General features: G+C 48.4%; 1 protein-coding gene across 4 annotated transcripts in view; it reads left to right on the forward strand.

The window, feature by feature from the left end:
* The first annotated feature begins 1759 nt into the window (after window positions 1-1759).
* The window catches only part of rptor (regulatory associated protein of MTOR, complex 1), a 145388-nt gene continuing 125244 nt past the window's right edge, over window positions 1760-21903 (forward strand). For all 4 annotated transcript variants that reach the window (XM_088600061.1, XM_088600063.1, XM_088600064.1 and 1 more), the window contains exons 1-4: window positions 1760-2213; window positions 3116-3290; window positions 15475-15577; window positions 17658-17740. In XM_088600061.1, the coding sequence (XP_088456187.1) occupies window positions 3123-3290; window positions 15475-15577; window positions 17658-17740 (354 nt within the window). In that variant the 5' untranslated portion in view covers window positions 1760-2213; window positions 3116-3122. The remainder of the gene's footprint in view (window positions 2214-3115; window positions 3291-15474; window positions 15578-17657; window positions 17741-21903) is intronic.

Below are 21903 nucleotides of genomic sequence, written 5' to 3' on the forward strand. Positions count from 1 at the left end.
GGCTAGATGGTCTACTGTGCTTTGTAACCTTTCTTATGTTCTGATGTTATTAAAATGAGAGATTTTTTTTTCCTATTAGTCTTTGAGACTAATGCAAGACTAATGTCAGTGCAAGCAATTCATTTTATACAGATCTTTTTCTGCTTGAGGTGTCTGTAGTAGCAGGAATCCTGTTTGTGGCTGTGTGTGAGTCAGTGGTTATCCTGTTCATGCCATTTAAATCGAATGATCTCCCCTTATTCAAACAAAAGCCCTTCCTCTCACTTTCTTTGTAACGTCACGTTCAGACGACGTGATTTGGGGAGTTTGGGTAGGATAATTTCGGACTTGACATAATACAGATTTGCAGTGAATAACTGCAGCTACAAGACTACGAGAGACTTGACTTACTTTTTAGGCCCTGCGGCCGTGCTCTGCATACCGATCACTGACTTAGTGCCACTATTGTTCCCTACTCTGGCACAGTGCAGCTGTCCCTGCGGGATTCTGCACAGGTGTGGGTAGGGAATGGAAGAGCTGTGGGGCTCTTTCCTGAGGGCACTTCACCCTCCTGTGCTCTGGTCACATGACAGGAAGAGCCAGAGAGGGGCACACCGAGCAACTCAGCGGGCAGAACAAAATAAAACAAAGGAGCCTTAAGAGAGTCCTGTGTTCAGCTTCACTGTGCTGTATCAGAGCAGACTTACAACCAGCAGCTGTATCACCCTGCAGCTCATAGCTTGCAGTCCATGGAAGCTCAGCAAGTGTGAGCCTGGCCAGTACCTGGAGGGGAGACGTCCTGGGAAAGCTAAGGCTGCTGCTGGAAGAGGTGTTAGTGGGACCAGTAGGGGGTGCTCACCCTGCAGCCAGTGTGGGGTCCAAATGTTCCAGGATAGTGATGGGGATACTATAGTGTAGTAAAGGCACCATCTGGTGGAGGGGAGTCCCCATTACCTGTAGAGTGCTTGGAGTGGAGAAAAGCACTATATAAATGTAAGGAATTATTATTACTAGTAGTAGTGACAAAGCACGGGGAGGACTCCTAAACTACGATTTGGACATGGGGCTGCTGTGACAGACCAGAGGGAATGTTTGACGAGTTTAGCGAAACCATGGGACAGCTGCAAAACGGACAAGCTGGAGCTTCAGGTGGATTCACTTGTGCTGTCGGCACTTGGGGTTTGTTTCAGCGGTTTCTTTCTCATGCGTTTTCTTTCCCCAGCTGGTCAGGGCCAAGCCTTAAACTAGCCCAAACCCTAAAATGCTTCTCTGCAGACTGCCAGGAAGTACGCGAGGGGAAGGAAATGTGTGTGGCACCAAGCTGAATGAGCTCAGTGCAGAAACACGTTGCGTCACATGGATTTCATTCCCCATCCACCAGGCGATTTTAGTTTTGAGAGATTCAATGCAGGCACTGGGATCAATTCTGGACTGAGAGGAGTCTGCATGTTCTCCTCTGTTCACAGAGCTCTTATCCCATGTCCCTCTTCAGTTTCTGAAGACAAGTTGGCTGTGTTAACTGGCATCTTTAATTTTGCCCAGCGCTGGACAGGCATTCGGTCGTCTGCCCTGTGCTTCCACAGTTGGCTCTGAAGTGCTGCACCTAAATGGTGAATGAGGTGGGTCCCATCCTGTATGTACAGTGCTTTGGGCTTCTTCGGTATGATGAAATGTGCTATTAAGAAAATGCTTAATCTATAGTACATACTGAAAACCCCAGACCGACAGACATGGGGCGCGCAATGACTCCCACGCAACAGCCCCTCCCCTTTCGACCGCTGTGCATGCTGGGTCAAGCCGAACATGGCGGCGCCCTTGTGTTTGTGCTGAGATAGTGTCTCTCTGGAGAAACAGACGCGAATTCAGGCTCAGTGCTGTATCAACAGCGAGAGGAAGCGCCGACGGGGATATAAACGGCAGTACGAGGCAGCATATTCGGCTGTGACGTCCCTGGTTGGAGCCGGTCAGACCTTGGCGAGGCTCAGGCGGCGAGTCCGTGCGAGAATGGGCCTCTCTTTCAGCCCCTAGCGAGGAGTGGACGAAAGGAGCCCTCGAAAATACTGCCTGGGGACGGAGAGCGGGGGCCTGGGACACGGCAGCAGAGTCACCTCGCCAAACCTGTTGAGTTTGCAGAGGAATTTGATGCGGGATTTTTGCCTTTCGGCTCTGCCTCTGTTTTGGGAGAAGGACGCCTAATTTTCCCTTTCCCGTGTGAGGGATTGCGGGGAGATAAGGTCCGTGTCATCTGCGAACGAGATCATCCCCATTTAAAGGGCTTCTTGTTTTCCTTACTGGCAGATTTCTCTCATGTGTCTGTTTTATTGTTTTACAAGAAGGAAATGACAATCTTGCTTAGTTGTGTTTATTTCGGATCTTGGTGCGCGCGGTACTGTTAGGTGGTAAGACCGGTAGAAATAAGTATTGTTGCAGTACTTTTTAAAGACTACGAATATCTCCCTTCACCTATCAGATCGTTACACATTCTTAATTGTACGCGCGTGTTTGTGTGTTTCGGGGAGGGGGGGGTGATCATGTGTACTTCCTTCACTGAACTGAAGCCCGAACGGGTGGCTGGCTGTTCAGGTCGTGATACTTGCGTGGCGATGAAGCCGATCACGACATTCCACGCATGTCGGTACACAACCGCAGCCGATTCCGCGTTGTGCATTTGTTGACCCAGTGACGTCTGATCTCCACCGTGCACAACACACACATGCTTTAAGACTCTCAGGGCTGTCCGGTCCTGGTCATGGAGGGCCACCCGTGTCTGTGGGGTTTCCTTCCAGCCCAGCTCTGGTCAAGCTAAACAGTACTTACTGGTGCAAATGAGAGCCTTTACCTTCATGGATAGTTGTGTCACTTTTGAGAGTCATCATAACTGACCAGGGATGCAAAATAGAGCTGCAACCCAAGGTGGGTCTTGCCAGTGATCACTTGTCTGGCAGGCAGAAAAGCTTTCCTTCATGGTTTTCTCAGGCTCCATGTCAGGAGTTCACCTGGGTCTTTATCAGCCTCCTCTGCGTCCATAACTAGTGGCTGTTCTAGTAGACAAGAGTGGATCTACCGATTCGCTGACCGGCTGCGGTCTCGATGCTGTGATGGGGTTGTGCTCTGAGGCGGCCGCTGGTCTTTGCAGGGCCCTGATGAGAATGGACTCGGAGCTGCTTCACTCTCCTGCCGTGGGCCTCGGGGAGGAGGAGGAAGCCGACATGACGGACTGGAACCTGCCGCTGGCCTTCATGAAGAAGCGGCACTGCGAGAAGATCGAGGGCTCCAAGGCGCTGGCCCAGAGCTGGAGGATGAAGGACAGGGTGAGCGCGCGCGCCTGCCTTCGCGATCGCCGCCGCCGTGGCGGGAATGCCAAACGCTCACAGGGCTGACGAGCGTCTTGTCCAAAGCAGTGACCCGTCTGCTTCCTGCTTGCGTTCAGCCCAGCAACTCGACATGACTGTGTTGTGAGTGAGATTTGAAGGTACTGCTTCTAGTCTTGTGCACTCCCATGTTAGTGAGCACATTCGAGCTGTTTGAAATCTAGGGGTAGGCACCAAGAATTTTTCGTTCCCTGTCCCTTTTGACCTGAGAGCACAGCACCGAAATATGTCGATATCTGCATTCTACAAGTGCAGACAGACGTACTCTTTTAATTGCAGCAAATCGGATACGTGTCCTTGTTTTCTGGGCATTACTGCTGTTTCTTGCGCTGGGAGGCATTCAGTTTTCGTTCTGAGGCATGAGAGGTGTGTTTCAGTTGCAGGAGATCGGAGCAAGTGAGCAAGTGGGTTTTTAAGGCCCGTGCACATGCTCATAAACAATTGTGTGTACCTGTGGAGAAAGAAGGTTGTGTCGAGCAGTTGTGAGGTGGAATTGGGTCTTTGCATGAGGCTGTCCCATGCACATGATTTATACCTGTTGGTTTTTAATCAGCGTTGCACATTTTCTTGCATGTCTACTGCTCTGTGAATTGGCCACTCTTCTTGCGCACGTTTCTTTTTTTTTTATATGGGAGAGTTGGTTACTTTGTGATGTGTCCTTTACAGTTTACTCTTAACTTACTGTAGGGTTAAGGATTTTGAGTAGCGTCTAGTCAAATACGCATACTGTCAGGTTTTACCCTAAACCTTTATGGAAAAAAAACCTCTTATGGTAATTCAGAATATTAAATATAAGTATAAAAATGCTAAATAAAAGTAAATACAAGTAAAATGACTGTATAGGCTCACTAACTACCTCTTGTAGGTGTGCTTGGCTAATTTTTCAGAGAATAAAGCATTTTTCAGAGTATTTTTTATTTTCCAGAGGTCGGATAAAGCTGAGACTGCTTAAATTGAGTCGCCAGTGTTCCGTTCGCTGTAAGGAGAGCTGTGGTGTACAGCTTTGAGCTGGGATTTGAGAGCTAGGCAGGCTCAGTCTGCACCACTGGTTGTTTACCCGTTGAAGGGCTGGGGTTCTTTTTATCTAGAATGACAGGGTGATCTTTTAAACCTTTTCAGATTAAATATTAAATGTAACATTTGTTATCTAACTTTCAAAAAAATCCAAATAATTCTCCAAAACAACCAGCAATAACAGAATAACCATGGCAGTGGCACCTCTGACCAGATGTGGATCTTTAAGTTTTTTAGTTACATTCAAACAAATCACTCTTTTGGAGCAGCAGGCTTAGAAAATCGGTTACAAGCAGATAACCTTTGCAAGCCAAACTGGGCTCTGCCTTGTGTGATAAGTGAAATCAGATTCAAGTGTTTTTTTCTTTTAAAACATGATTCATCCTGTTTGTATTGAAGTCATTTATTAACCTTGTTTTTTTACTACACAGCATCCTTGTCTAAATATGATGCGAGCTGGAAGGGAGTAGGGGGCTAAGGGCATTTCTGCTTTGAGCTGTCTTCGGGATTTAAAATAAGAGAGGCAGCCTTATTTTTAATATAATGCTGCAAAATGTTGAATCCCTTATTTTTTATTAGTTCAGGGCTTTGTGGTTATTTTAGATGATGACTACTTTGTCAATTTATTTGTTTCTGAGCATCAGCTGTGCACTTTGCTATCACCGTGCCCACAGAAAGAGTTGGTGGGATTTCTCTTCAAGCCAGCATGGAGAAACAGACAAGCTGACTTAATTGAAACTGTCATTATTTTTATGAAGGTGTTCTGATCTTTCCTGCAAAACCTGCTTATTTCCTGGCTTTCATCAAGGGGAGGGAAAAAAAATCTGTCGCATGTGTTTACAGTCTTTTAGTCGCTTCGTTGATATTTTATTGGTAGGGTTGTTTTTGAAATTTAATCTATTAAAGCTGCTTTGTTTTACATGTTATTAGATGAACTCAGCAAGGGAGGATTCCCTTGTTTAACAGATCCAGCACAGCGATAGATGTGAGAAGTTTCAGGAGGAGGTGCTGGCAATCAAAGCCTCTTTTGATTTTCGGCATCTCTGGAAATAAAGAGAAAAAAAAGAACAAAAACCAAAGCAGAGAGCAGCAAACGTTTCCAACTTCATCTTCCATTTGGTCTGATCATCAGTTTTCCTTCATCAGATTAGTAATTTTCAAAACTCTCTCCTGTTTAGCGTCAAGTTTAGGAGTGTACCCTCTTAGCTTGGGGCTGGTAAAAGGAATAGGAGCATTTTTGTAGAAATACAAATTTGGAACTGAAAGTCATTTTGTATGTCATCCCTATTTTGGGCCGTCAGTTATTTGATTCTTCGTCTGCCCACTGCAGCCCTTGTGCCAGCTCTGGGTGAATGAGGGCCATTTGCCATTTTACACATAGCGAAATCCACAGTGCCTTACAAGAGAGTTCACGTTCGTTGGAGAAGTGATGCTGTTTTCCCCTGCTAAAGCTGCAGGCTCATAGGTACCCGGGATGTGAACCAGCCTGAAGTCCACTCGTGACTCTCCTGTAGGGGAATCCACACTCGCACTTGTTTGGTGACAGATCACGGAGCAAACCTGCTTTGCCTGGACAGTGGGTCCCAACATGGTCTCCAGCCCCATTGTCCAGGTGCTTAGGACCTCCAGAAGTGTTTGCAAAGCACTTGCGCACAACGTTCTCATTCGCAGGATAGGAGCTGCAAGTGTGACTGAAACCCTGAGCTTGACACTCGTTAACCCAGAATCGTATTCGCAAAAAATTAGGTATCGTTTGTTCGCTGTGATCATGGGTCTTCGGCATGATTTTGTCATTTAGGGGCTTTTGGTGAGGATAACACTCTAGCAGCTCTGAAACGTCAGTCGCTAGCCGGCATTGAACTACAGCAGGGACTGGTCGGGAGGCTTCAGCAAGCCATCAGAATGTGCGTTCCAGTTTTGTTAAAGGGGTTCTTCTTGGGACTTGCTGCCCTCCTGTTCTGCATTAACAAGTTATGGTACCAAGGTACTGAGGCGAGAGCCAGCTTTACAGAAGGGTACACTGCAGGACCGCTGGTGTTGGGTTGCTAATGATGTTTACGGTGTTTAAACAGAGCAAGCGTGGGAAGAGCTGGTTTGCTACCTTACTGCGTAGGAGGAGTGAGAGAGAGAGAAACCTCACTAGAAAACTAGTAAACCCCCAAAACTTACAGGCTGCAGAAAAATCTTTACTTTAGTGGTATAACTGTTTGTTAAAGGCATGGCAAAAACATAAAAGCTCAAGCCATTTGTCAGCGCATGAATAGTTACAGAATTATTCAGAATTTTAAAAAGTACATTACTTCTCCATTTCTTTTCTATTTCTATAGGAGCCACCTTCAGCTAGCACTGACAGCCATTTTTGCAGGTCTGGGAAAGTACAGACTTCAAATCTTCTCTTTTGCTCTTTCCTAAGAGGAATGACTCACATGGCTGCTTTTTAAATATGACATGAGAATCCAATAACTCACTTACATAAATCTCCAAACCTGCTGTTTAGAACATGCTATTTGTTTCAGTACAGTAAAAAAAAAAAGTTATTTTTTCTTTAAAAGCAAGAACACTTTGTCACCGAGGCAGTTGTTGCTAATGCCATTGTTGTTCACTGTGCAAAGCTTCCAGGCTTTAATTCGCATTTTATCTGCAGTGCAGCCTGAATATACCAACGAAGAGCAGAAAAAGTTAAAGAAAGTAAAAGTAACTTCAGCTAAGTCTCAAATCAAACTTAGAATCTATTTTTCTACACTCTGCAGTGCTCTGTGATACTCCCCTGTGTCACCCTTGGCTTCAGTCTACTTGCACAACAATCACAAATCAGTCACACCTCCAGAGACATGATACACACTGTACGTTGACATTTGATCATTTGAGAGGCGCTTTTATCGAATGCGACTCAAAATCACACTTGATCAGGGTGCACGGGGTGCAGATAGCAGTGGCATGAAACAACAGTGAAAGCACAGGTCAGAGTAAGCGTGGTGCCCGGATGCTGCACAGTGCTGACGTGTTCCAGTGCTGCTTTACAGATGGGAAGAGAGTAACACAAGAGCCTTGTCAGTAAGCGGGGAGTCAGTCTCGGGCCTCTGGGGTTCAGGTACATCCTGAAGAGAAGGTTAGTCTGTGGCGAGTCTGTGGTTCTGGCTTGGGCAGAGAACAGTCGGACCCAGGACTGGTAGGCCCTCGGGGCTGGCATGGCCGGTCAGCCAGAGGAAAAAGTGGATCACAGTGCCCTGACGGGTCTGACAATGTTCTGGAGGCCTGCAGTTTCCGCCGGGAGGCCCTGAAGGCTGGTCTGCCCTGCCGGCCACAGCTCCACGTCCTGGTTGTCAGCTGCTGTCCTCGCTCATCTCTGGCCCTTGCTCGGCAGTCTGCCCTGTCCCTGCGGGGTCGTGCTCAAATCGCAGGGCTCGTCAAGCCCAGCTGACATTTGTCCCCCGGGTGCAAGCCCCGGGTTACTGAGCGGTAGCTCGGGGAGTGGGTGTGGCGCCGAGCGACCTGCAGCCCGTGATCCGCTGCCCGGGGGCGTGGGAGACAGGTGGAGCAGTGTCGCTCTGTGCCCTGCTGGCCCGCTGGGAGCGGATGCAGTGGAGCAGGACAGGCAGGACGCGGCTGAGCGTTGGCATCCCTCTCGTCCCACATGGGCCAGAGCCTCCTCCAGTTGGCATCGCGTACCTTGAAGAGCATTGAAAAGAGCTACAAGGCAGTCAAGCGCTTAAGCTATATTCCTGGAGAGGTCTAAGGGTTTTCTGAGACTGCTAGGCAAAGGACGTTCTTGTATAGGACCTCATTGAGCACTTAGGAAGAGTCTGAAACAGTATCTTATGAGCTTGGGTCTGCTCTTTAGTTGTGTTCTGGGGTGGGAAGTTCTCTAGTCTGTTGTAAGGCAGTGGTAGGCAAAGCGCTGCCACACTGACTTTAGCGCTCTGTGTCTGAATGGTCTGCACTAAGAGCTGTGGGGATTTTGAAATATGTAATTATAAAAAGAGCCAGAAAGATCGGTGTTTGTGGAAGGATTTTGTACACAGAAGGCTAAGTACTTTTCTCTCTTCCCTCCTTACCATTTCAAGAATGAGTCCAGACTGTGACAAACCAATATGAACAACACCCCAGTCTTTGACCACATTTCGGCTCTGATACCTTAGGGCAAACATCCTATTGGCCCTAATAAGGTGAGGCAAGCTGGGAAATGTAGTTTTCCTCCTCTTTACTGACACCTGGATCTCCAGAATAGAGCTGTTATCTGTCAGGACTGGTTGTGTGGTTACCTGCACATTGTGTGGTCATTGCACAGAGTTATTGATCCACTGTGTAATAAAACTCCCATTGCGAAGCTGTTAAGGTCTCCCTCATATTTTACAGCTTGGAGGCTTGCAATTTGTGAAATAGATTTACAAGTTCCATTTAAAAACGTATTCACATTTTAAAACCCATTATCTGTTTTTGTGTCGTGCGGTTTGACACCAAAATAATTCCACTGCAAACCAAATTCTTTCATTTCACATAACATTTTGTATTTGGTTTATAAATACTTCTCCAGAATTAAACAGAGATCAGAATTCCTGACCTGAATCTGTTCAAAACAGGAAAAGTCTCATGAGTTCCCTTAATACTAGCCATACGTGTAGTTTAATGTGTGTAGTCATAGTCATGTGACTTTTTAAATTCCAGATTTTACTTTCTGTTTGAGTCTCCCATTCTTCCTTTCTTGGCCCCGAGACCTGATGCACTGTAAGGCGCTATATAGCACCACCCCATTGATGTTTGAACCAAGATGTAGTTTTGTGCCACGTGTTATTGCTGTTAACGTGGGCAGGAGTTTCCAGGGCTTTGTGGGTACTCCTGCTTTTTATTAGCGAGGTAGTAAAGAAAAAAACAAGCTAATTGTATCTGCAGCTCATAAAAATCCTGGCACGCAGTTCCTTTGAGACCTTTGAGCAGCGACTGGTTTCCAGTGGCATGCCGGCTGCCCCATCGCGTCTCTGATTGAGAACTCCTGCGAGGTGCCCGAACGAGGTAGAGCATCGATGACCTCTCCTCCTGTCCAAATCCTTTATTTGCTTTGCGTCCACCGAACGGAATAATCGCTCTCCAGCGATCTGCGGATGGCTTGCGTTCAGGGAGTGGGTGTGACCGGGGGGCTGTTGCTGTCCAGCCATCTCTTCCCGGTCTTCATCGAGGAGTGGTCACGGACCTGTGGATACCAGCTCAGCCCGGCTCGTTCCCTCTTCTGTGTGGTGGCCAGGGAGAGCTGTGCTGTGTGTGGAAGTGGGGGCTTGATTCTGTCCTCCTGATTTTATAGTAACAAATAATCCTTACACTTATATAGCGCTTTTCTGGACACTCCACTCAAAACCCTTGACAGGTAATGGGGATCCCCTCTTCCACCACCACTAGTGTGCAGCCCCACCTGGATGATGTGACAGCAGTGCACCAGAACTCTCCCCACACACCAGCTCTCAGTGGGGAGGAGAGCAGAGTGATGAAGCCAGTTCAGAGATGGGGATTATTAAGATGGGCAGGACAGGAAATGTGAGATGCTGGTGGGGCGGGGGGAGGTGACAGTGCTAGAAAAACAGCTGCCGGAAAATTCGTCCTTCGTTCCTGCAAATCTTTCGTTTTAGGAGTGCAGTTCATCTGTGTTTCATTTTTAGGAGATGCAAACCTTGCAAGCTTATTTAAACGGGAGTTTTGCAATCAAAAAATGCAGTGCTGCGCACATTCTTGCTTGCTGGTTCCTCCCGTCCAGGAAGGAAAAGGTGTTTCTTGGGCCTCACTGGTTGTGCGCAGGGAGGGGGTTCGGGAAGATGAGCCTGGGGCTGCCCAGTGTATTCTCCACAGGACCCTGCTGCAGAGAGCAGTGTGCCCCCCCTCCCGGGCCAAACCTTTCAGGATTTATAGGATTGTTGGCAATCCACAAAGCAGGAAGACCCTTGTTAAATTTTAATTTTGTTTTGGGCTTCTGTCAGATCAATGAGAGTGGGTCAGATTGATAGCTCAAGCTACCCCACTTGATGAAATGCCTGCAGTTTCCAAGGATCAGCATTGCTCTAGGAGGGCTGCCCTTCCTCCTCTTCCCTCCCCAGTTGAATGCTTTCTCCCTGATCTCACTGCAGTGAGCTCCCTTCTCTGAGAGGAGGGTACAGGATGGGACACTGTCCTTCCTCCCAGCCTCGCACACGATGCCAGCTGGTCTGGGTTGCACATTAAGAAGCCGAGATATTATTTCCTTTTCCCAACGTATGTCATGAAGGACCACTCTGCTCTAATGTCAACACTAATACTTATTTTAACCAGTTTTTTTTTCTTGTGATGTTGAAGAATCGTACTTTGCTGTGGATTATCATTAATAGAGTTTACTGGGCTGTGCGTATAACTGCAGTCGTCTATTTACTTGGAATCTGGGCTGCGTTCTGCCTAAATAGGTTTAGAGCTCAAAATCTTGTTCACATTTCCATCACGGTATCACATGAAATCCAGCTTTGCAGTATGGGATCAGTGAGCCGCCTTGAATTGAAAGAGCAGCACGTTGTTTTATTTACAGTTCTGCAGCAGAACCATGCCCCCGAGTTTCAGAGCTCGTGTAACCTGGTTGCTGGGCTAATGCCACCAGTTTCTTCATTTTAGAAACTTCATTTTGCAGTGGAACCTCCGCAGCCCCGACAGTTTAAAGACCTCCGAAGCCAGATTGCACTCTCACTTTGTTCGCAGTCTTCTTCGCTTGTTTTTTTTTAAAAACTTTCTTGGCTGTTAATTCAAGTCTACCGTTGGCGTTCCAAATGGCCTGCACTCTTAAAGCCATGTCAAGTCTAATCATCCAATTACTTTCTCTGTGTGAATTGGTCTCTAGTTTGTGATTCTTCTGTGCGAATCTGGCTCAGCCAATAAGTGTCTGAGTGTAATTGGTGTCATTTGGTTTATAGCCAGCTAGGAAATTCCTAGAGGATATGCTCTTTACCATGGAATTAAGATAAACCCTGTTTAATTTGGTGTCACTGGGACAATTTGCGAGCCTTTAATTATTTGGTTCTCCTTTTATTTTTCCGGATGGAACTGTATCTGTTGCAAATTAAGGTCAGAAATTTGACATTATTCTTGCGCAGATAGAGGGATGGTGGGTTCAGATGTCAAGATGTGTTGCATGTGCTTGGTAGAATCGTCAGTGTTTTTTTTTTTCTCAAGCGTTTTGCAGAGAGACTAGTCCACACGCTGATGGACGTATCCAGGTGTTTCTGAGTCTCGGTGCACTTCTTGATTTTGCAATGTGAACGATGCTTGCTTTGGAAGGTAAATGCATTTCTAAATGAAACCGAGCACATGGTGGCGATAGGTTAAATCTGACAACTAATGTGGGTTTTCAGATGCTCTTTCATCGCTGGATTGCGTGCAGCTGATGGTCAGCTATGACGGGCTTGGCAGCTGCCACTCGTTGGTGACCGTCTTCCTCCTCTGCCCTCTGGGGGAGCAGACAGGGAAACGAAACTGCCGGATCAGTGGCTGGTTCCTTCTTCTGGCCCGGTCTGGCTCCCCACTTCCTCTTCTACCAGGGCGGGAGACCGTGATCGTGGGGCGCAATGGGCTCACACCCATCTCTGTGCATCTGATGCGCTGACTATACAAGTCTGGGCAGGGCTGATTATGTAGGGCTTGCCTTCCCTTTGTAAGCATTTGATCCCTTTGACTTTGTTTTTGTGTGTTGGTAGCTATTTCTCGGGGGGTCTGTGGGTCAGACAAAGAGGTATCCTTTATCCTGTGAGGGGGGCGGGGGCATTTTTGCTTAATGGCTCTGAAAGCTTGGTTACAGCACCTGTAGCGCAGTGTGCTGAAAGGTCAAAGGGGTGGGAAGGTTGGGATGTCATCTCCGGGCTTCCTGAGTGTGCAGGCAGCCTTGTCCCCGGCCTCCGGAGCTGTTGGAGCCTTTGCAGTCATCAGTGTGGTCTGCTGCCCCGGGCCACCCTGTCTGCCCCAGGCTGATTGTGCTGAGTGGGGAATCTCCTGGGGCTCCTGCTACAGATAAAACAATTAGGAAGTATTGACTGGCGGAGTGGGAGTCTGATGAGAGGGGGAGCGTGTCCGTGGTAATGAGGAAGGAAGCACTGGAGCCAGGAGTGCTGAGGTTATATAGAGACCTGGGGGTGTCTCCTTTCCTCTCTCCACTCTCCTTCTCTCTGTTTACCTCATCCCCTCTCTGTCTCTAGCTCTCAACAGCTTAATCTGTCTCTAATGCCTGTGTAAGGAAATGCGCAAGACCGCGCAATGCAGACACTAAAAATGGTGGATAATGTTAATGTTGGAGTTAGCAGTTTGATTTTAGTAACCGCAGGAAAGCATTACCACCAGCATTAGCGATGTGAGAGCACAGCAAAACGCATTTTGTTTTCGTCCATGGGATCAGAATTTACAAGCATTGTTAATTTCTGCTTTGCAATTATTCGTGTTAAGTAAAATAAAACACCAGCCTTAATGCAGATGCAAAGCCCTGGTGCTAAAGCTGTCATGGGTGACTAGTCATTATGCTGTTAGTATTGCTTTTGGTTCTTCTGTTTGTTGAATTTCTGCCCTGACTGTTTTATAAGCTGTGGCATTGATCAAAGAAACGCCTCACCAATTACTATCCAGTTCAAACAAATGCAATATTGCACATTTCTGCAAAGTCACTCCCAGTGTCTTGTCCACCTCTGAAGGTTATCCAACTCTGTAGTGCTGAATAGGCACTAACTCAGCTCTAGCTGGAGGCCTGGGCTGAGGAGAAAGTCTCAGAGGCCGGGAAGGTAAAGTTTCTGGCAGGACGGCAACGCTTAATCAGGAATCAATGGATTGGGAGTATTTGCAAAAGTTTGATCACACTTTCTAGAGCTCCTAAAACTTAATTTTCTGTGTTGACAGGTGTCCAGTTGAGGTATTTTAAGAGGTTAGTGTTTGCAGAGACTGAGGCGTCCTGTTCTGAGGAAGTGAGATCTGGAGTTCTGCTGTCAGTTCTGGGTTTTCACTGATGAATAATGGTCTGTTTTGCTGCTGACAGGAATGCAATATTCTGCATATTAGCTAACAGAATACATCCATCACCAAGAAACAACAATAATAAAAACTATTCTTAGACAAAAGATTTTACTGCAGATTATGATGGGGCTCATCTCTTCTTCACTCACTCTGTTTTCACAGGATCACAACTAAAACAACTTTTGAGTTTCCTCTTCTGGCTCGAGCTAAAATAAGGCTGCAGCGTGGTCTTTAGAAGAGCACGAATTTCAGAAGCTGGAGGCAGGTCCTGTGTTCGTCATGTAAATCTAAAATCAGGCCTGGTGAGCTCACATGTTGTGGGAGACAGGACAGCATTTTTGAGATGATTAAAAAAAAAAGACGTTTTATAAAAAGCGCCACATGTGCTGTGAAACACATGGATTGAAAGGTATGGGAACTGAAATAAAATCCAGGACAGTACCTGTTCATGCTGACTCGAAATAGTAGCTTCTCCCGGTGCAGAAACAGAATGCTTTCCTGTCAGTCTGCCTCTTGCCCACGCACTCCATCGCGTTCAAGTGCTGTGATAGAGGCTCTGAGAAAGTTAACTTTATGCACAGGAAGTAGACCTGCAATCTGGGACGCGGCATTGTCGAGAACCAGTTCCAACTTTCTGGAGGGGTTCTGTAGAGCAGCGGCGCGGACTCCTGCTCTGCTGCCCCGCTTGGTGGCTGGAGCGCGGCGCGTGCCCCCCCCTGCAGCGGTGGTGGAGCCGCGGCACACACGCGCCCTGGTTGGTCGGGGCTCTGCTCTTGCAGAAGTGTCGCCTGGCCTGCAGCCAGGCGGGGTGCGTCGGCCCACCCGGTGATCGATCGGCGTTCCTGATCCCGTTAATGTGTTTATCTGACCCAGGGTTCCCTGCTCTCTGCGCAGTCTGCATTGGTAAGCGCAGCACGGCTCTGATTTCTCATCCTGTCCCCTCTCCACTTTTTCAGCCGTTTACCTCTTTCGTGTGCAGCACGCGCGCTACTGTTCAGTAGCTGGAACCGCAGCTAAAACGCAACCGAGTGAGAAACTGGGTGGCGTTTTTTTTTGGCTTGTAGCCCTTGGCGCCTGCAACCCACTAGAATTGCATCTGCTGATTTAAAAAGAAGTCCCAACCAGCGGCAGCGACTCGTGTATCGCTAACATAGTGAGCGAGGGGACCCCTCCTGAAAGTACAATGTGAGCAAGTGCGCCAGTGATGGATTTGGCACCCCAAAAATATATTGTCTTGGGAGTCGGGGGCTCTCCGGCTGAAAGGTTTTTCCATCAAAGGAAAATACAGAAGCATCCCCAAAAAATAAAAATCATTTTATTTAATTCCCCTTCATAAACTTTTGTGCATCTAATGCTCTAGGCCTTGCAGTTTCTAGCAGGATTCAATCAAGAGGAGCCAGATACTGTCAGCATCGCTCATATAGGTGCAGTCCAGCAGCAGAAACGTGCAACATGTGACTGAACTTCCTGAAGAATGTGGAGGCCATTGCCTGGAGCGGCTGCTGGCTCAGTAATGAATATGGCCAGATGCTGTTAATGAATCAAAACAGAGTTTAAGATTGAAACATTTCTGAGCCTTAATGTTCTTAATGTCTTTATCAATCACCTGTGTAACAGCAGACAACAGGAGGATGTGGGCTGGCTCCTCCAGGAAGTGTTCTTAAAGGTTTGCATAGCAGGGATGTGTGATGCTGATGATTGTCTGTTATTTCAAGGAGGAAAAAAAAAAAAGATTTTTTTTAATCCATAAAAAGAGGAAAAAACAGAACTCTGAAGGTTTTTGCGCAGTTTTAATTCAATTTGTTTTGTTTTGCGATGCTAGCTATATTGCTGATTTTATTCAATTCCTTCTGCCTGCATTAACTTGGTAATTGGCTCGCGTGTGTTTTTTTTCCAATCGAGGCAAATAAAAAGCAGCTTTTCTAATTAAAAAATCTTTAAGGAAGCACCTTAGGTGGATTATTCATCTCCACGTGTGCAGGGTGTACCCAGATAGTTTAGATGTGGGTCTAAATGAAATCAATGCTAGTGGCACAGTGCTTTATACAAGCTATTGAGCAGCAGCAGCGGCGGTGGTGGCGTGACTGTGTTCAGACCTTGTGCTGTGTGCTTGCAGATGAAGACTGTGAGCGTGGCGCTGGTGCTGTGCCTGAACGTGGGGGTCGACCCTCCAGATGTGGTGAAGACATCTCCCTGCGCCAGGCTGGAGTGCTGGATTGGTGAGGCCCTTCCTTCCCTCCTGTCCTCTCCTCACTCTGTCTCCCTCTCTCTCTGCTGCAGTCCCTCTCTCCCCTTTCCTCTCGCTCTTTCTCCGTGTTCATTCCCAGCTCCACAGCTTCCTGGTTCCCATTCTTTTTCTCCCCTTTAGCGGCACTGGTTCCCTTTGAGTAATTTGATCAGAAACCTCCAGGAAAGCAAAGTGACACAGGTCCGATACAAATCATCCATGTGTCCGTGTGATCGCAGTACAAGCAGATGAGCCAGCCTGTGCTATTTCCCCAGCTGCGGCACAGTGATCATTCTGCCTTGTTTCCTCCTTTTAGTGAGGAAAAAAAACAGCCTCAGTGAAGCATGATGTTTTCAGACATCGAATAGAATATTATTATATTATTATTATTTTTATTATTATAATTGCTTACACTTATATAGCACTTTTCTGGACACTCCATTCAAAGCACTTTACAGGTAATGGGGACTCCCCTCCACCACCCCCAGTGTGCAGCCACACCTGGATGCTGCTCCAGTACTCTCCCCACACACCAGCTCTCAGTGAGGAGGAGAGCAGAGTGATGAAGCCAGTTCAGAGATGGGGATTATTATGAGGCCATGATTGGTAAGGGCCAATGGGAAATTTGGCCAGGACACCGGGGGTAACATCCCTACTCTTTTAGAGAAATGCCCTGGGATTTATAATGACCACAGAGAGTCAGGACCTCGGTTTTACGTGTCATCTGAAGGACGGGGCCTGTTTACAGTATAGTATCCCTATCACTATACTGGGGCATTAGGACCCACACAGACTGCAGGGTGAGCGCCCCCTACTGGTCCCACTAACACCTCTTCCAGCAGCAACAGTAGTTTTTCCCAGGAGGTCTCCCATCCAGGTACTGGCCAGGCTCACACCTGCTTAGTTTCAGTGGGCTGCCAGATGTGAGTTGCAGAGTGATATGGCTGCTGGCTTTGGAGAATATCCAAAGAGTTCTAAAAAAAACCACAATACTTAATGAGGACATGGTGGGAAACATGTTTTGTTTCAGCCTTGAAAATATTGAAATTCAATAAAAGTTTCTCAAAAAAGAAAATAATACTCAAGCTTTTGCTTAGGGAATCTTTGCCTTTTGTATTTAGACTGCAAGGGGTCTTTAGTTACCACTGGATCCCTCTTGTAACAGCCTAAAAATAATTATACATAACACACTCCAAAAATATATGTGCCCCTGCAGTGATGGTGTGAGGCATCAGAGACCCAGACAGGTTGAAACTGACATTTGCAGTCGGGTTTTCCATCAGTGCAGTGTCCGTAAATGCATAGGAATTACGTCATTGAGAACAGGGGACACTTATTTTTTTTTTTACACAAAAGGTAGTGGGTGTCTGGAAAAAGCTGCCAGGTTGTTTGGTTTGTGCAGATTCCTGGGAACCTTCGAATAAGCAGCAGGGTGATGGCCAATAATCTACCAAACGAGTGCGATTAGTCTAACGGCCTGCTCTCGTCTGTAACCTTCTTAAGTTCTTACGACTGCATGGGTTGAAAGTTCCTGAGTCCTTCTCCCTAGCTGGTCTGCCTTTATTCGATCTGATATTTACCAGACTGACGGCTCTCGCTCTCCGTGCCCAATGGCCTGTGTGTGGTGCAAAGTGGGAGCAGTCTGTACAGCACTTCCTGGACGAAGGAGCAGTAGCCTCACGTAGGGGCCTGCTTTTCCTATCTCACTAATGAACTCATTAATCTATCATTAATTATCCATTACCCAAGAAGACTTTACTGCCAAAGTCCCATAATTACACCAGGCAGCAACTCGTCAGGAAAGGGTAGCGGAAGATCTGAAGAATGTCTCGGCACAAAACCGAGTTCTCGCCCCGAAAACCAAACAGAAGCCGCCACGATTTTTCCTTCTTCTTTGGGGGAAAAAGTCATCTTTTGTAGACCGTAGTGAAAGCGTAGCGCACAGTGAGACTGGGGTAAAAGCAGGGTAAAGAGCAGAGACTGTGGTAAATGCATGGCAGAGATGCTGTACAGGTCTAGCAGGGTAGCTATTGACCTTCTGAATGGTAAGTAATACTGGCTTTCTCTTGCAGACCCGCTGTCTATGAGCCCACAGAAGGCACTGGAGACCATTGGAGCCAACCTCCAGAAACAGTATGAGAACTGGCAGCCCAGGGTAAGGACCTGCTGTTTCTAGGAGTTAGTGGAGGCACCAGGGGTGTGAAGACTGAAGAGGGGCCAGACTGCCAGGTTCAGGGCAGAGTTCATTAGCCCTCCTCCTTGTTCCTTATTTTATCATAAAGCTGAGAAGGAACCTAAAAGATTTCCGAGGGAAGTGCTGACTAAAGGCAGATCATCTTATAAAGGACAAAGCAGACGGCTTCATTTCTTAAATATGACATTTCTGTCTTTATTTCTGTCACGTTTTAAAAACCACACTTGAATTCCTGGTTTTAAATTTAAATATTCGCCCCTCCGACTCTGTGTGGTGGCTTTGGCGTCTCCTAAGCCTGCGCACTCAGGTGTGCGGATCATGTGTCCCTGTGTGCATTGTGTTCAGCGTTACATGGTGTGGCATTAGTCATAGTCACACTGACTTTGGTGGTCTTGTGAGGAAGTGAGGAGGCTGTGCGTGGCGTGCGTGTCAGTCTCTGTCAAAGCATGCTGGTTTCTGCTGGCTAGAACAGGCAACTCTTTCACAAAACACAATGCAGTGCAGTGCGGAGAGATGTAACCTCATCCGCATAGCTGTTCATGTGGGCTGGAGCCACATTCCATGTTCCGGCACGTGCTGCCCCCCCCCCCTCCTCCTCCTCCTCCTCTTTCCTTTATTCCTCAACATCAGAAGGTTTTGCTTAACAAAGAATTGCTTGACAGATGATGTGTTGGCTGGTCTGTGTGGCAGCCAGGTTTCCAGGGCCCTGTGTATTTATGTATGTGTGTGCCACCTCAGATTTGAGAATTGGACACTGTCTGTGCCAGCGGTACCAGGGCTGGAAGTTTAGTCTCTTTGTACTTGCCATGGTGTAGTAGGCAGTGCTGGCTCCTTTGCCTGGACACCATATCCGCAGTGTACCAGTCATAAATGACTCACAGAGTTATGTATATGTGCGAGAGCATGCATGACCATGTGAGGCAAGCTCTTCATAGCATGGTTCGGTCCTTGTAAGGACCGCAAAAAAAAAAAACTTAGAAGTAAATTGATGTGCAGTCTGCCTACTCTTTTTTTTTTAAAAAAAAAAGGCTTGGCACAGAAATACGAGTCTTTATCTGGCACGTTAATGACTGCGGCGATCTTTTCCCCTCTGGGGTCTAGAACAGCGCATCCTTCATTTATGCTTAAGGTGAGCGCTAAGCACAGAAGGGCCACGCGTAGCTGCCGTGAGCGCGTCTCGTCGGATTGTGCCGTGCATCTGTGAGGTGCTCTCCAGTTGAGAAATACACAAGGCAGTTAAGTTCCCCCAGTCCCCCGTACTCTCTCTTGTTGTGAATGGGCTCCCTGGAGATTAGCTGTGAAAACAGTCATTAGTGGTCCAGACACTTTCCCGCAATCCGTATAGAGACGTGATGAGTTGAGTCGGAGTCCGCAAGGAGCTGCATACAGTACATCAGCAGAGCCCCATGTGTCAGACATATATGACAGACTGGCTCGGCACCTCTCCTACCTGCTGTGGTCTGTGTCTAACTAGGCTGCATTATCCTCCCCCAACCCCCTCCTTTTTGGCTGTAATGTCAGATTCGTATTTATTCCAAATAAAATAAAAAGAGAGGGTAGTGTGTGCAGTCTTCTGTGCACTCCAACTCGATTTTTTTCCCCCATAGTTCATTATTGGCCAACAGCATCCTTTAAAATTCATTTTATGCTCTGCATTGCACCATAAGGATAACAAGCCAAGCACAGAATGCTTTTTTTCAGTAACAGGAGCTGGAGGGCTTGTTTTGAAACCTTTAAATATTTTTCGTATCAGTTCTGAAAGGCACTGCCTTTATGTCTGCAGCTATACCCACAGTGGAAAAGCTTTACCTGGACCACAAACCTTTTTTGTTTTTGCAAAGAAATTTGGCACCAAGGCGCACGTGTCTTTCAATTGCAGTATTGCTGCTGTTGGACTGATGCCTGTAGCAAAGTTACCCTTGTGTAAAGCACTAGAGGTAGAGAAAGGTTTTTGTAATGCATTGTTTTTTAATTTTCTTTTATTTCTGGCATGTTTTTTTGCATTTTCTGTCTTGTACCATCTTGTATCTTGATGAGAATACCTTCTTTTGATTACTTTGGCACTAAAGAATATCCTAGAAATCTTGGGAAGAGCTGTGACGAGGCTTTATTGATGTTACTGAGCTGTCAGTAGGGATGGATTGAGTAACAAACACCTGTGCTCAGCTTTATATCTGTGGATGGGTGTGCTGATGCTGTATTATTGCAAACTGTGGTCTGTATCCTTTGCAATTTTAAATAGCAAAAACCCTTTCTTTGACGTCTTCTGTTGGCTGCTGTTGGCAGTGGCCTTCTTGAAACTCATGCACTTCTGTTCATCTTCAACACTCCTCTGCAGTCCTAGGCAGGGGTAAGCAAGCTTAACACTGAGAATCGTGGGAACTGCTCTCTCTTCTGTCTCTGAGCTTCCCCGTTACCCCCAGAATAGCCAGATCGCCAGCATTGCCCACATTCTGGGTCCTTTAAAAAAGCAGGACAGTGTGTTCTGGCTTGAGAGGGATGTTAGTGAGCAGCATATCTTCACACGGTTTTCAGTCCGCGCCACCACGGTCATCCGGGCAACGGAACAAGCAGCTCAGGGTAGGCCTGCTCTCGAGGGCTGGGCTGTGCCAGCTCAGGGTAGGCCTGCTCTCGGGGGCTGGGCTGTGCCAGCTCAGGGTAGGCCTGCTCTCGGGGGCTGGGCTGTGCCAGTTCAGGGTAGGCCTGCTCTTGAGGGCTGGGCTGTGCCAGTTCAGGGTAGGCCTGCTCTCGGGGGCTGGGCTGTGCCAGTTCAGGGTAGGCCTGCTCTCGGGGGCTGGGCTGTGCCAGCTCAGGGTAGGCCTGCTCTCGGGGGCTGGGCTGTGCCAGTTCAGGCCAGGGCTCCTCTTGAGGGTGGGCTGTGCCAGTTCAGGCCAGGGCTCCTCTTGAGGGCTGGGCTGTGCCAGCTCAGGGTAGGCCTGCTCTCGGGGGCTGGGCTGTGCCAGTTCAGGGTAGGCCTGCTCTCGGGGGCTGGGCTGTGCCAGTTCAGGGTAGGCCTGCTCTTGCGGGCTGGGCTGTGCCAGTTCAGGGTAGGCCTGCTCTCGGGGGCTGGGCTGTGCCAGTTCAGGGTAGGCCTGCTCTCGGGGGCTGGGCTGTGCCAGCTCAGGGTAGGCCTGCTCTTGAGGGCTGGGCTGTGCCAGTTCAGGGTAGGCCTGCTCTTGAGGGCTGGGCTGTGCCAGTTCAGGGTAGGCCTGCTCTCGGGGGCTGGGCTGTGCCAGCTCAGGGTAGGCCTGCTCTCGGGGGCTGGGCTGTGCCAGTTCAGGCCAGGGCTCCTCTTGAGGGTGGGCTGTGCCAGTTCAGGCCAGGGCTCCTCTTGAGGGCTGGGCTGTGCCAGTTCAGGCCAGGGCTCCTCTCGAGGGCTGGGCTGTGCCAGTTCAGGGTAGGGCTCCTCTCGGGGGCTGGGCTGTGCCAGCTCAGGGTAGGCCTGCTCTCGAGGGCTGGGCTGTGCCAGCTCAGGGTAGGCCTGCTCTCGGGGGCTGGGCTGTGCCAGCTCAGGGTAGGCCTGCTCTTGAGGGCTGGGCTGTGCCAGCTCAGGGTAGGCCTGCTCTTGAGGGCTGGGCTGTGCCAGCTCAGGGTAGGCCTGCTCTTGAGGGCTGGGCTGTGCCAGCTCAGGGTAGGCCTGCTCTTGAGGGCTGGGCTGTGCCAGCTCAGGGTAGGCCTGCTCTCGGGGGCTGGGCTGTGCCAGTTCAGGGTAGGCCAGCTCTTGGGGGCTGGGCTGTGCCAGTTCAGGGTAGGGCTCCTCTCGGGGGCTGGGCTGTGCCAGCTCAGGGTAGGCCTGCTCTTGAGGGCTGGGCTGTGCCAGTTCAGGGTAGGCCTGCTCTTGAGGGCTCTGGCTGTGCCGAGATCAGGTGCTTCTCTTTGATGGAGGAGGACCGGCAGCTGCGAACACTCTTGGCCTCCTTCTCTGGCTGTAATCTCAAGGTCCGGTTCTGCCTTCCAGCCCTGCTTCCCCGCCCCCCTCCCTGACGCCTGTTCTTGGACAGTGGGTCTGGTGGCTGAGGGCGAATCAAAGAGATGGCGGGGGGAGGAAGAGTCTCTGCACCTCCCGGTGTCATCCAGGTGGTGCGTCAGTGCACGTAGGTGTATTTGTTTGCCTGTTTTAAGCA

The sequence above is a fragment of the Lepisosteus platostomus genome, chromosome 11 (assembly GCF_059453375.1).
Source record: "Lepisosteus platostomus isolate fLepPlt1 chromosome 11, fLepPlt1.hap1, whole genome shotgun sequence".
Lineage (NCBI taxonomy): Eukaryota > Metazoa > Chordata > Actinopteri > Semionotiformes > Lepisosteidae > Lepisosteus > Lepisosteus platostomus.